We start from the raw sequence: 13110 nt of genomic DNA, 5'->3' as shown, positions 1-13110 counted from the left end.
TAAATAAGTATAAACACCTTTATATATGTTTATGTGTATGTATATATATATAATTCCTATAAACAAGAAGTCATCAAAATCACTGGTTGTTTTGTGGAAACAAAAGCAGTCCAAGGTACAACAGACATCTGAGACAACTCAGAATTTTTTCTTAGTCTTCTTGACCTTTTATGAAAATAAGTTGCTCAATTGCTCTGGCACAATTCATAATTTATAAAAACGTTTAGTTTTAATTTGATGGCATAAATCTAAAAGGAAGGTTATCTTCCTTTGTAACAGATTCTTATTATGGCAAAATTTTACAGCTAGATTTGTAGGAAAAAAGCACAAGACTTTACATTAATTACAAATGTGCCATTGGAGAATACAATTGAAAGCTCCCTTTAAAAATATTTAGGGAAATCATCAAGATTTGGAAACAAATTTCTGTTTGTCAGGATGAACTGTAAAATCTGACAAAAGCCATCCCTAGCTCATTTAATTTACTGTGAAATTATGTTTTCATGAAACAATAATAAAAAAAAAGTTTTAAAAAATTAAAAATAATGCAACAAGCATTTTGCTATCTTAATGTTTTCTCAGTAATTATGCAGAAGTAACAAGAGACATACAAATGCAGTCTCAAAGTAACCTGAGCCCTGAGTGTTAGAAATCATGTGAAACCAGGCCTGTGTTGCAGCCAGATTTAATACAGGCTTCATATCCATGCTCCACAGCCAAGGAGTGATGTCATGGGATGTTTATTTGCAGCTTGACTCGCTCTAATGTGGGTACATTTGAGGGGTGGCTGGGATCTGTGACTTTATTGCTAACTTACTCGTGCCTTGTTATCACTGCTAAGTCAAACCTGAATGGCCATATATAAAAAACAATTCTACATCTGAGCGCCATGGAGATGGTTTGCAAGTACTGATAATTGAAACAGTTTCATTGACTCTTACTTTTGATTTCTCTCTTCTACATATGAGGTAATATAAAGATAATGTAAACACCACCAATACAAACCCTTCTGGAATTTCAGTAAAATGACATGAAATCTATATTCCTGTCAAATGAACATGTGCCAAAAAAGAGACCTCACATTTCATTTACTAGGGTGAGAGTAAATAGCTGGTAATCAAGAAAGGAGCATCTGTATGATATGCTCACTTGTACATGAGCAGATCTGATATTGGAGAAGTAAGGTATCACATACATGTTGTTTCCACAAGCAGAACTGTACTTTAATGTATTTTCACTAGTATTTATGTATTTTCACTCGTATTTATAGCAATGGACTAGCTTACTGAAATGGAGGGCATTTTTTCTGTCGGCTGGGGGGAATAGCTTGGATATAGTGGCAAATAGGACTTTATAAACTTTTACCTGTGCTGACACCACAATGCTATTGGCACAGATCACAAAATGGTTTGTGTTGGAAGGGACCTTAAAAACCATTTAGTTTCTATTTCCTTGCCATGGGCAGGGACATCTTCCATTAGACCAGGTTGCTCAAAGCTCTATCCAGCCCCACCTTGAACACTTCCAGGGGCGGGGCATCCACAACTTCTCTAGACAACCTGTTCCACTGCCACATCACCCTCACTTTGAAGAATTTTTTTCCTAATTTCTAATGTAAACCTGCCGCCTTTCAGTTTAAAGACAGTGCCCCTTGTCCTGTCACTACATGCCCTTGTAAAACCTCCCTCCCTCTCCAGTTTAAGGCCATTTTGCAGATGAAAGTAAATGGAACAGAAAATAGGTTGGCACTTCAACAAAACTGTGTAGGGTGATTTGTCTAACATCTCCAAGCAACCAACGCATGTAAGTGGGACAGGGAACACTTTATGATGATACCAGTCTCCACATATAGAGGTTTCTGTACCTTGTCAAGTGAAGTGAACTGCTGTTACTGAAGTTTTATTTTCATAGAAACAACATTCTTCCCATTTCTCCCCCTACATATCAAAACCAGAACAAACTTACACAGATAAGACTGAAAGATGGAAAGTCTGCTAACAACTACATATAAACAAGGCCATTCAAACTTCTGAATAAATTAAAATACCAGCTTAGCAAGGCTAGGACTGCAGAGAACATCTTAATAAGTTGTTCTCCCTTCAAGATCTCCAACAGGTGTATAGGAATAGCTTTTATTTAATAGATACTGCGTCTTAGCTTCTGGACTGCTATTGGAAGCCTCTCCTCTTGAAAATGCAAGAGAACTGGAGAAATTAGCCTTAGTAGCTTCTTTTTTTTTAATCCAAATTAATACTTACCTTCATCTTGGTTGCAGCATCATCTAGTGTTGTGACTTCATGGTCTTTATGCTCTCCAAAAAGCTTGTCAATAGCAGATATTGGGCATTTACAGTGGTAACAATAAGTGTCTATTTGTGATTTCTTCAGTTCTCTTTGTGGGGTCTCAACTTGAGGAATGTTTGTTGTTGATTTTTCAGGATACATCACCACAAAGCCTGAATCTTCAAGCTCAATAGGAGTTCTTTGTTCTGGCTCATTAACAAATTCATAACTATCAGCAGCATGATCAAAGGAGTCCCTGTCTTCAAATAATAGCTCCTCGTGTGTAAATTGAGATGATATTTCATCTTGCAAAAGCTCTTCTTGTGTAATCACATCATAGTCCATTGACTCAGCAAAATCTTCATAAACATCACGGAGCTGCTCCTCTCTTTGCAAGTCTGGATTCTCTGTTTGCTGAATGGTAGGAACACAGGACAGATGTTCCTGAGTAAACTGATCATCTACACTGTCTTCAGTGGGAGCCCTGACATATGGAACATACTTTTCCATTTGAGGAAATGTTGTGGTATCTTCCTGCTCTTTCTGCTTAGTACTAACTTCTTGATATGCAGCTCCCTGACAATCCACTTGATGACTGTATCTTTGTTGACTTGACTGCTCTGGCAACTCTTCAGTTCTTTCTACTGGTACATTTTCTTCTTCTCTTTGTTCAGTGATATCAGTTCCTGCACCTGAAAGAACTGTTTTGCTTCCAAAAGGAATGGCATGCGTTGGCTTGCAAATTGTTGCTTGAATGTTGCTGACGACCTGGAATTTGTCTCTCTCCCTAACAACTCTTTCTGACAGAACCTCAGTTTTGACATATTGAACATCACCAGATCCCTGCTCCTGCTTATTCTCTGAACTCCAAACCAAAATTCCTCCACTAAAGGACTCATCTTCTGGTATCTGATCTTTCTGAGGCCCTATGGCTTTACTTGGAATTTCATCTTTAAGAATGTATTTTTCAAAATATATTCCAGTTCCATCATCTGTGTCTGAATTTCTGCTAGGGAAAGAAGCATTAGAATTACCACTTTCTTCATCAGAGGGAGTCTCATCCTTTGTCTTTTCTCCTACTGCTTCCGCATAGAGATCCTTGTATAAAAATGATAGAGCAGGCGGCTCCTCTAAAAGCTCTGGGTTAACTGCAGCAACAGTGGTAGGGAACAAGAGAGATCGTTCTAGCACTCCTTCTTCTGAATCGAAGAGTGGGGTCCCTGGTGACTTGCATTCATCTTCTACATTTGTAATGCTTTTACTGCTAGAATCAATTGATTTCTGCAGTGGTAAAGATTTTGAAGCATCTGTGTAGGATTGAATTTTGCTTTCTCCTTTTATGGTACCATAAAAGACTTCATCCAGGTCCTCAAGTAAGGAAAACTCTTCCAAAGTATCTACCTCAGTACTCTCTTTAAAATATTTGACTTCTTCCATAGATTCATTGGGGTCTTCTGTTACAGGAGACAGTGAAATTCGTCTTTCAAATTGTGGCTTAACTGGGGATTTGTCATCAATCAATGTGTATTTTTCAAAATAATCCATATCAGCAGTACCATTATTAGGATCCAACATTGCACAATTATTGTTTTCTGGCAACAGGAGATTTTCTTGTTGAGTTTCTTCGGTTTCCTCAACGTCATCCTTTTTGACCAATTCTATTAGTTCATGGCTTGCAGTCTTTCCCAATATTGAGCTTTCTGAAATTTCTGTGGTTCTTCCAGAAGTTAGGGCTCTCTGGCCATCCTCAACTGATTTTATTCTAAATGAAGGATTTGTTTCCAAGTATTCCAATTTATCAGGCATGTGTTTACTTTCTTCTTGATCAACAGAAGAAATATGTGTAGGTGCATGAATATTGAGTATTTCATAACCTTCTGAAATGATATTAAATAGATCTTTTTGTTCAGTAGTCTCCAGAGCACACTGACTGTCTTCTACAGCACTTGCATGTTCTGTTTCTTCCTCTTCTCCTCTCAGGTAATGTTCAGGCATTTCAGACATTTTGCCTACCTTCAGATGTTGCATTTCTTCAATTTTTGTAGGATTTAAAGTACTAGTTTCATGCTCCAAAAATTTATCTGGACCTTGATTACCTCCTACCAAAGATGGTAAATCATACCTTTGTATTATGGGACTATTGTCTGAGGACTTCTTGTGAGGAAATTTATTTGACACTGATTCAGAAACTCTAAATGTATGTCCCTTAGTCTCTGTAGTCCCAAGAACTGTAAATTCTGTGCAACTTCCAGCTGGGAATTGTTTTGATGCAAAATCAGAAGTTTCATTTGGAGTAAGCTGAATTCCTTGCATGTCTGCTTCTGCAGCCCCTATTGGACTAATTGAGGAAGTTTTCACCTGTTCTACCAGCCAGCTAGCCAGCCCAAAAGATAGAATATCTGGGTTCTGCTTTTCTTCAGAACTTGAGCTAAGGGGCTTAATCTCTGCTGAGGAAAGGCTGCCCAATTCACCAGAATAATGCTGAGTTTTGTGTGTCACAGTTTCATGAACAAGGTCTGATGAAACAACTCCCAGATGCTCCAAGGTTGTATGCTTTTGGTCTTCAAAACTTTGTTGCATTTCACATATATCCTCTTCTTCAGTATAAATGTCTGAAACTTTGTTAGATTGCTTTCCAAGCATGTCTGCTACATCAGATAAAGATGATGGAATATTTTGTTTCTCTTCATCATCAGTGAGAGCCACTGATACTGGCTTTTCAAGTTCTGGCTTTCCAGGTAATTTATGAAAAGGTATAAATGACTCTGATGACACAGCTTGCTGGTTTGCTACACCAGTCACCTTTGACTCTGTGGTCACTGACCTTGGCACTATCTGTACATCAGGGTGCATTTCTTGCTCATAGGGGCAACTTCTTAGCTGGTCTGGGGACAAATATATTGTCTCCAACAAAGAAGATTCTGGCTTGTCTTGGTCGTGCACTTGAGACATACTCTCCAAGTGCACTGTCTTTAAGCTTGCTGTTTCAGGTGAACTGAGTTGAATTTTTTGCAGCTGTTGTTCATTGTGTGGTGGAATTACATGTTCACACTCTGATTGTATGGGTTGAGTAATAAGTGGGTGCATATTTTGATTTTCTTGTTTGGCAAGGGACTGTGTGGGAATCAAATATTCAGGGAACGGTTTTGAATAAGGTGGAACTTCTTGCTGACATGTTTCATCAGCTGAATAAAATGGAACTGAAGATTCAGACTGCATTTTTGAAGGTACAGTCAGGTAATCCTGACTTTCTGTTTTATCTGTAGAATATGAAAAATTTAGTTGTTCAGATTCTAATTTTGTAGCTGTGTGAAAGTAATGTGGAGTCCGTTCTCTTTCAGCTTCAGGTGAAATTTCACATTCAGCCTCTGACTTTGCAGCTACAGGCAAATGTAGAAGACTTTCTGTGTGCTCTGCTTCTTTTCTTGCAAAAAAGGGCCCTGGCTCAGGCAGAGCAGTTTCTGTGTGTTCTGTTTTACAGGTGGAATAAGATATATCTAAATGTTTGGGGGGTGAGCCTCCAGTTACAGGTGAAGACTTTGGACATCCTTCAGAGCTTGTTTCAGAGACAGTGTGTGAAGCACCCAAAGACTCAGGCACTGTTTGTTCAGTAAGAGATGAATATGGTTGAATTTTGTGGCTGTCTGCTTCCTCAGTGGAAAATGATAAATTTTGTTGTTCAGTTTCCAGCTGAGCACTTCGAGATGAAGGAGCACCAGTGTCTTGCTTCTGTGAATGTCCTGCTCTCAGTGGGGCCATTTCACACTTTTCTGCTTTGAAACTGGGACTTAATAAATCTGATTGTTTGAAGTCTGGTTGCGCAGTTCCCTGCTCCTCGGTCCTGACAAAGGTACGTGCTACAGAAGGTGTTTCTGGCTGCTCTGTTTCAATATCAGAGGACTGCAAACTAACATGTGGCTGCCCTGGTTGGACCCCATCCCTCCAGTTTGTTTCACCAGTGAAATATGGTTCCTCTGGATGCTCCAGCTGGGCAGTCTGTGGTTGATCTGCCTTGCCATAGGAATATGATAAACCTAGTGGCTTTATTACATGAGTTTCTGCTTTGCCAAGAGAGTATAACAAATCTGGATGTTTTGAATCCAGCTTTTCTGGTTGCAACTGCTCTGATTTTCCTGTGGAATACGAAACATCAGAAGGTGTAAACCCTGCTTGTGCAGTGTCCTGTTTTTCTGTTTTGCCAGAGGAATACAAGAAGTCTGGAAACTCCTCTTCTACTGGGGATGTATTTGGTTGCTCTTCCATGCTATGAGGACTTGAAAACACTGGTTGCTCCAATTTTAGTTGTATTATTTCCTCTGGATGTAATGTATAGCTTCCCTTCTCCTGTTTAACCTCCAACTGTGCTCTTTGTTTTTCTTCACTAACAGAAGAGGACAAATCTGTGTGCAGTACTTTGCCCATGGCATCCATGACATTTGCATGTTCAGACTCCGGTAGAGCAGCCCATGATGGCTTTGTTTTGACAAATGAATGCAACAAACTCTGTTCTTTCAGCTCTGGCTGAGTTGTTTTATGAGGTTCTGCTGTGCCAACAGAGAACGACAAATCTGCATATTCTGAGTTTGCTTGGTTATTTTGCAGTCCTTCTGTATACTCCATAGAGCACTGCAGCTCAGGGTGTTCTGCCTGCATTCGTGCATCTTTCCATTCCTCTGCTTTCTTGAGAGATGACAGAAACTCATTTGTCTTTTCTTGCTCTGGTTGAATCTTTTCTTGCTGTACTGTGCCAGTGGAATGAAACAAATCCAGGCACTCCAAATCCTCATCAGCAATTTGAGTTTGCTGTTTTTCACCAATTGAACATGATAAATCCTTTATTTCTGCCTCTGGCTGTATGATTTCATGGTGTTCTAATCTGCCAGCAGATAAATCTGAATGGTGTGATTTTGTGTTTAAAGTTTCTTGTTCTGCCTCACTGACAGAATGACATAATTCTAAATGTCCCAATTCTGTCCGTGCTTTCTTGCCTTGTACCTCTTTTTTGAAAGAATAAATGAAGCCTGGCTTCTCCTCTCCAGCAGTTTCTCCTTGCTCTGTTGTGCCAGGCCAAGATGACAGATCTGGTTTTTCTAACACTGGTTGTGTAGTTCTTTGTAGCTTTCCTTTATCAATGGAATGCAGTGAATCAGGATGCTTTGGCTCTGCTTTTAACGTTTCTCTTTGCTCCATTTTTCCACTCTGGGATGGTGCATCTGGAACTCTCCGTTTCTCCTTTGCAGCTTGTGAATGCTCTGGTCTGCTGACAGACTGTTCCTCTTCGGAGCATTCCACAGCTGTGTGCTCCGTCCCTTGTTGCCCCACTTCCCTGGCCAGGGGTGCCAAGCTTGCATGACCTGGCTCCAACTGTGCAGGTGGGATTTGTTCCATTTTGTCATGACCATACAATGCACCTGGCTTCTCCAATCCCAGCTGGATTGTTTCCTGCATTTTGCTGAGGGAATGTGCTAGCCCAGGGTGTTCAGGTTTCAGCTGTGATGTTTGCAGCCCTCCTACTTTGAAAACAGAGTAAGGCAAATCAGAATGTCCCAGCCCTGGTTTTGCCATTTCTCTTTCCTCTGCTATATCCACAGAACATGACAAATGTGAAATTTGCACTTCTGGCTGAACTGTTTTCTGTTCCATTTGTCCAAAGGGATGAGTTTGCTCTGCTTCTTGTACTCTTCGTTGTACCTCTGTGTTGTCCAGAGGAGATATCACATCAGTATGCTCCACTTCTGGTGGTATCATTTCATCATCTGGCCTATCAACAGAAAATGATACATTTGGTTGTTTCAAGCCCTCCTGGGCATATTCTGAAGTGTCCCTTTTATTGGGAGAATGTGTTAACTTTTCTTGCTCTAACTCCTGCTTTGTGGCTTTCTGCTGCTTTTCTCTGCCAAAAGAAAGTTTTCTATGTTTTTGCTCCAGTGGCGCTACTTCTTCTTGGCTTGCCTCACCAGTGGAATGTGACAAATTAGGATTCTTCATTTGCCACGGTGCAATTTCTGGATGTTTTGACTCTATTTGTGCAGTTCCTGGAGAAGCTCTTTTTTTACCTACTTTAGGCAATTCTTGATGTTTAGACTCAAATTTTTGAGTTGATTTTTCTTTGCCTTTACCAAAGGAAAATGATGAATCTGAATATTTTGAATCCAGTTGTGAGCATGACTGATTTGGGTATTGAGATTCTACTTCCATACCTTCATCTTGTGCTGCTTCACCCAGGCTTCCTTGTGAATCCAAATGTTCTGATTTCTTCTGAGTTTCTCCCAGGGCGTATGAAAGCTCTGGATGTCCTGACTTCTGCTCCACAACATTACCCTGTTTTGATTCACCACTGTCCCATGAAACATCTGGATGTTCCACCATTACTGGTTCAATTTCTTGTTGCTTCAAATGGAATGGTAAAGTTGAGTTTTTCAATAATTTTTCTTGCTTGTGAGAAGAATATGGCAAATCTGGAGATTCTGAAGTTATTTCCATTTCCAGTGGAGCTTCTTTTTCACTGGAAAAAGGCACAAATGTTTGCTCCAGCTCTGGATGTACTATTTCTTGTTGCTGTGATTTGTGTTGTACAATTTCCTTCTCTGTTTCTGTACTTACATAAAATGTTTTTTCTGGATATGCTGGCTCTGTTTGCTTTTCTTCTTGCATTTGTTTACTGAACAAATATGGCAAAGATGGATGCATTAACCCTGGTCGAGCTATTTCTTGCTGTGCCAAATTAATTTGGTCAATGACCTGTGGTTCCTCTTTACCCAGGCTTTCTGAAATACCTGAATACTCTGTTTCCATTTGCACAGCTTCTTGTCGGTCTGTTTCCTTCTGTTTCACCTCTTTTTGTACTGTATCTTGTTCCATTCTGCCAAAGGACCACAAAACATCTATCTGGGGCACATTCAGTGGTGGTGTTTCCTGTTGCTGACTACCAGCAGTGGAACAGGAAGGAAAAGACTGCTCCTGCTCCATTTGTGTTGTTTCCCAGGGCTTTGCTCTGTCAGTCAGTTGTGACCACAAAGTTCCTGACTCCACTCCTTCTTGCATCACTTCTCCAGTGATAATTGAGAAATCCCTCTTTTCTGAAACTACTTGTATGTTTTCATGTTGCTCTGCTTCACTAATGAAACATGATGGCTCTGGACCTTCTAAGTTTCTCTGTACAGCTTCTTGTACCATCTCTTTCTGGGAATACAGTGAATCAGTTTGTTCCAGCTTTGGTTTCTTTGGTTGCAATTTTTGATGTTCTGTTTTGCCAGTAGAAGATGTTGTCTCTGGCTGTTTCACCTTCAGCTGTGAAGTTTTATGGTCCTGTTCTTTTCTGGTAGCATGTGGCCAAAGTGGATGCTCTGACTGCAGTTGAGTAGTTTCTCCTTGCATTGCCATGGCAGAGGAATCCAGCTTACCTTCAGACTGTGAATCCTGCTGTACAGGCTGTGGCTGTTTTCTCTTATCAGTTTGTGACAGTTCTTGCTCCTTTGTTTTATTAATGGGATACGGTAAATCTGAAAATGGTGCTTCCAGATATCCTGTTTGTTGTATCTCAGCCCTTCCAGTGGAATCAAATTTATCTGGATGTACTAACTGGACTTCTGTAGTGTTGTCTTTTTCTGCTTCCTCCATCAAACATGATAAACCTGAATGTACTTGTGCAAGGTCTTCTTTTTCTTCTTGTTTTTCTGTTTCAGGGGAATAAGACTGTTCCAGTTCAAAAGGACTGAATGTTTGGTTTTCTGTTTCTTCCCTGGAAAGGAAAACCTGATGTTCATTTTCCAGCTGTGCACTTTGCATTTCCTTGACTACTTCCTTGGTTAAAGAAGAGTCTGGATGACCCATCTCCAGCTGTGCACTCTCTGATTCCACCATTCTTTCTCTGGAATATGATAGATCCTCAGATCTATCATAGCTGGAGACTTCTGTCTCCAGCTGTGCACTGTCTGATTCTTCCATTTCTTCCCTGGAAAAAGAGAAGTCTGGATGCTCCATTTCCAGCTGTGCACTTTCTGGTTCTTTTGTTTCTTCCTTGGAAGAAAATTCTGGTTGTTCTGTCTCCAGTTGTGATCTCCCTGATTTTTCTGTTTCTTTTGTGGAAAAAAGCAGTTCTGGATAGTCTGTATCTGGTATTGCACTCTCTGATCCCTCTATTTCTTCCTTGGAATATGAGAAATCTGGAAGTTCTGTCTCTAGTTGGGCACTTCCTGGTTCCTCTATTTCTTCCCTGGAAAAAGAGAAGTCTGGATGCTCCATCTCCATCTGTTCACCCTTCAATTCCTCTGCTTCTTCCTTGGGAGAAGAGAAGTCCAGATGCTCTGTCTCCATCTGTGTTGTCTCCGATTCTCCAGTTTCTTCAGTGGAATATGAGAGGTCTGGATGTTCCATCTCTATTTGCCCACCTTCAACTTGTTTGTTTTCTTCAATGGAAAAATCTGAGTGATCAAAATCTACTGCTTTATTTATAGCTGAAGTTTTCTGTGTTTCTTCTGTTTCTGTATGAACAGGATATGAAATGCTGAAATATTTGGAATCTATATTTTCAGGAATTGGTGGTTTTAATTTAATTCCTTGCTTCTCTGTCTCCTGAAGTGAAAAGTCTTGTTCAGATTTTGTTTGGTTCTCCAAATGAACATTTTGAGTTTCTGAAGATGAGGTCTTTTGACCCTCTTCTCTTTCAGCTGAATACATTAGACCTGAAGTTTCTGACTCTGACAGTGCAGTTGATGATGGACACTCGGTTTCTTGCTTCTCTATTTCATTTCCAGAATATGTCAAAAGCACATGTTCAGACTCAGACTGTGCAGCTTCTGATGACTGAGGAATAATATCTTCCTGTCTTATTTCAGTTGAAGTGGAATATTTGGATTTAGCTGATGGAACATCAGGTAAGTAAGACACCTCTGTTTCCCTCTCAGGATGTTCTGACATAGATTCTGTAGGCAAAATATGCTGGGAACTAGTTCTATCTAATTCACTAACAAAATCTGCTGAAACAGACTGTAGTGCAGAATTAGGCTGAACTTCCTGCTTCTTCCCTTCATCCAGATGATCTGATGCTGTGAACAGGGATTGATCTGGCTTCTTGTTTGCATTTTTGGCTGAGGGAAGCAGCCCTTGTTTCTTGTCAGACTTGAGTGGTGTGGAGGTTGTTGACTCTGTTGTTGATGTTCTGGCCATGGGTGAACAACTTTGCTGCTCCCTGGCTTCTTCTTCATTCTTCAGTAAATGTCCTGAAACCTGATTTGGAGTCTGCAAAAGAGGCTGTCTCTCTTTTCTTTCTTCATGTTGAAGAGTTGATTCTTTCATTTTATAAGGTTCAATATTTTCAGATGAAACATCATTTTTCTTAGTAAGCTGTTTTTCAGGAGGTGGTGTTGGTGAAGAAAAGCTTTGATTTGCTTGTTCTGTGAGTTGTTGTCTTTGCTTCCTTCTTCTCTCTGAAGGCGTTTCAAGAATTTTACTTCTTGCTCCCTGGAAATGTTTTGGATGTGTGGAGAGTGAACCGAACTTCTGCAGTCTTTCTTTTACTGATGTTTCAAGGAACTTTTCAGAATCTCCTGAAGCTGAGCTACTTCTCCAGATTCTGTTTTTCTCCAATGTTTCAGAGGCTGTCCCAGTCCCTCCAAAAATTGAGTTGAACAGCTGGATTCTAGCTTGTACTGGCCCTCCAAGAATTGGACCAACTTTTCTCAATCTGCTCTCCCTAAATATTGATCTTATTGGAGCACGTTTTACGGGCTCTTCTGCAATATTCTCTTGATCTTCTTTGTTGTCCAGCATTTCCTCATCTGTGTCTTGTGCTTCCACCTGCTCTACATTCAACATGGAGGCTTGCACATCTCCTAGAACAGTTCTTGGTTCTTGCCTCTGCATTCCAGAAGAGTCACGTTTTTTATTGCACTGGCCTCCCTTCAGTCTTGTAGCCATTGGCACCCTATTTGAAGATTTACGTGTCCTTTTCCGAACAATCTTGCCTTCATCCATAATAAAGATAACTTTTCCTGGAGGAGAACCTACTGGTGAACTTTCCATACTGTAAAGATCAGAAGCTGTACTAGTTTCTGAGGTCCAGGGAGTAGAACATCTGCTTGAACTGGTTTCCCAGGTTATTCCACTGTCTTCACTTTGGCATGTTACCATAGAAAAGGAAGGGTTAGTCATGATGTACTGCAGCTTGGGTTTCACATCTTCACTTTGGATAAGGTCTTTTAAACTACAAACAAAAGAACAGATAACAAAAGAAAGCTGTAAAAACACACAACAAATTAAACTATTGGAGGAAAAAGCTGAATTTATTAATTAAAACAAAAATGGCTTTCAAAGTTGTAAAAATACTGCATAAGCATAGATTTTGAAGTACAAGCATAAGAAAAGTCATATTTCATCTCACAACTATATTTTAGATGAATTTGTGTAAAACTGCGTGTTGCAAGGTTAGTTCAATGAAGGGGAGGTGTTTAAATGATCTTGACAATGCAGGAAGAACAGTCTTTGATCTGACCTTGTTTTGCCAGTGTGAGTTTGAGCTGATTCTGGGGCTATTCTCCAGCATGCATTTATCTCACATTATAAATTAAACCTTTCATTGAACACTTCAAAGACACTGTCAGTGTTTTAATAGCACCCACACTTGCTTTGCGCAAGTGTGAATGATTATACAATGCTCAAAGCACTAGTCTATCCATTGGTTTGTTACTGTCTTCTCATGTATTTTATCCTCTAAGCACTCTAGATACTTAACAAAGTAATTTAGAATACATTTGACAATTAAAATATACTGACACCTCCCCAAATGAACCTGCAATGTTTCATAAAGGTAGTTTTAAACCTTATGATG

General features: G+C 39.9%; 1 protein-coding gene across 1 annotated transcript in view; it reads right to left on the bottom strand.

Moving 5' to 3' along the window:
• Positions 1–13110, bottom strand: part of CMYA5 (cardiomyopathy associated 5) — a 45991-nt gene that overhangs the window by 25646 nt on the left and 7235 nt on the right. Inside the window, exon 2 of the mRNA XM_053931932.1 lies at positions 2259–12486. Coding sequence (XP_053787907.1) covers positions 2259–12486 — 10228 coding nt within the window. The remainder of the gene's footprint in view (positions 1–2258; positions 12487–13110) is intronic.

Source organism: Vidua chalybeata, chromosome Z, assembly GCF_026979565.1.
Source record: "Vidua chalybeata isolate OUT-0048 chromosome Z, bVidCha1 merged haplotype, whole genome shotgun sequence".
NCBI lineage: Eukaryota > Metazoa > Chordata > Aves > Passeriformes > Viduidae > Vidua > Vidua chalybeata.
The sequence above is the reverse complement of the archived record's forward strand: the minus strand, read 5'-3'. Positions and strand labels throughout refer to the sequence as shown.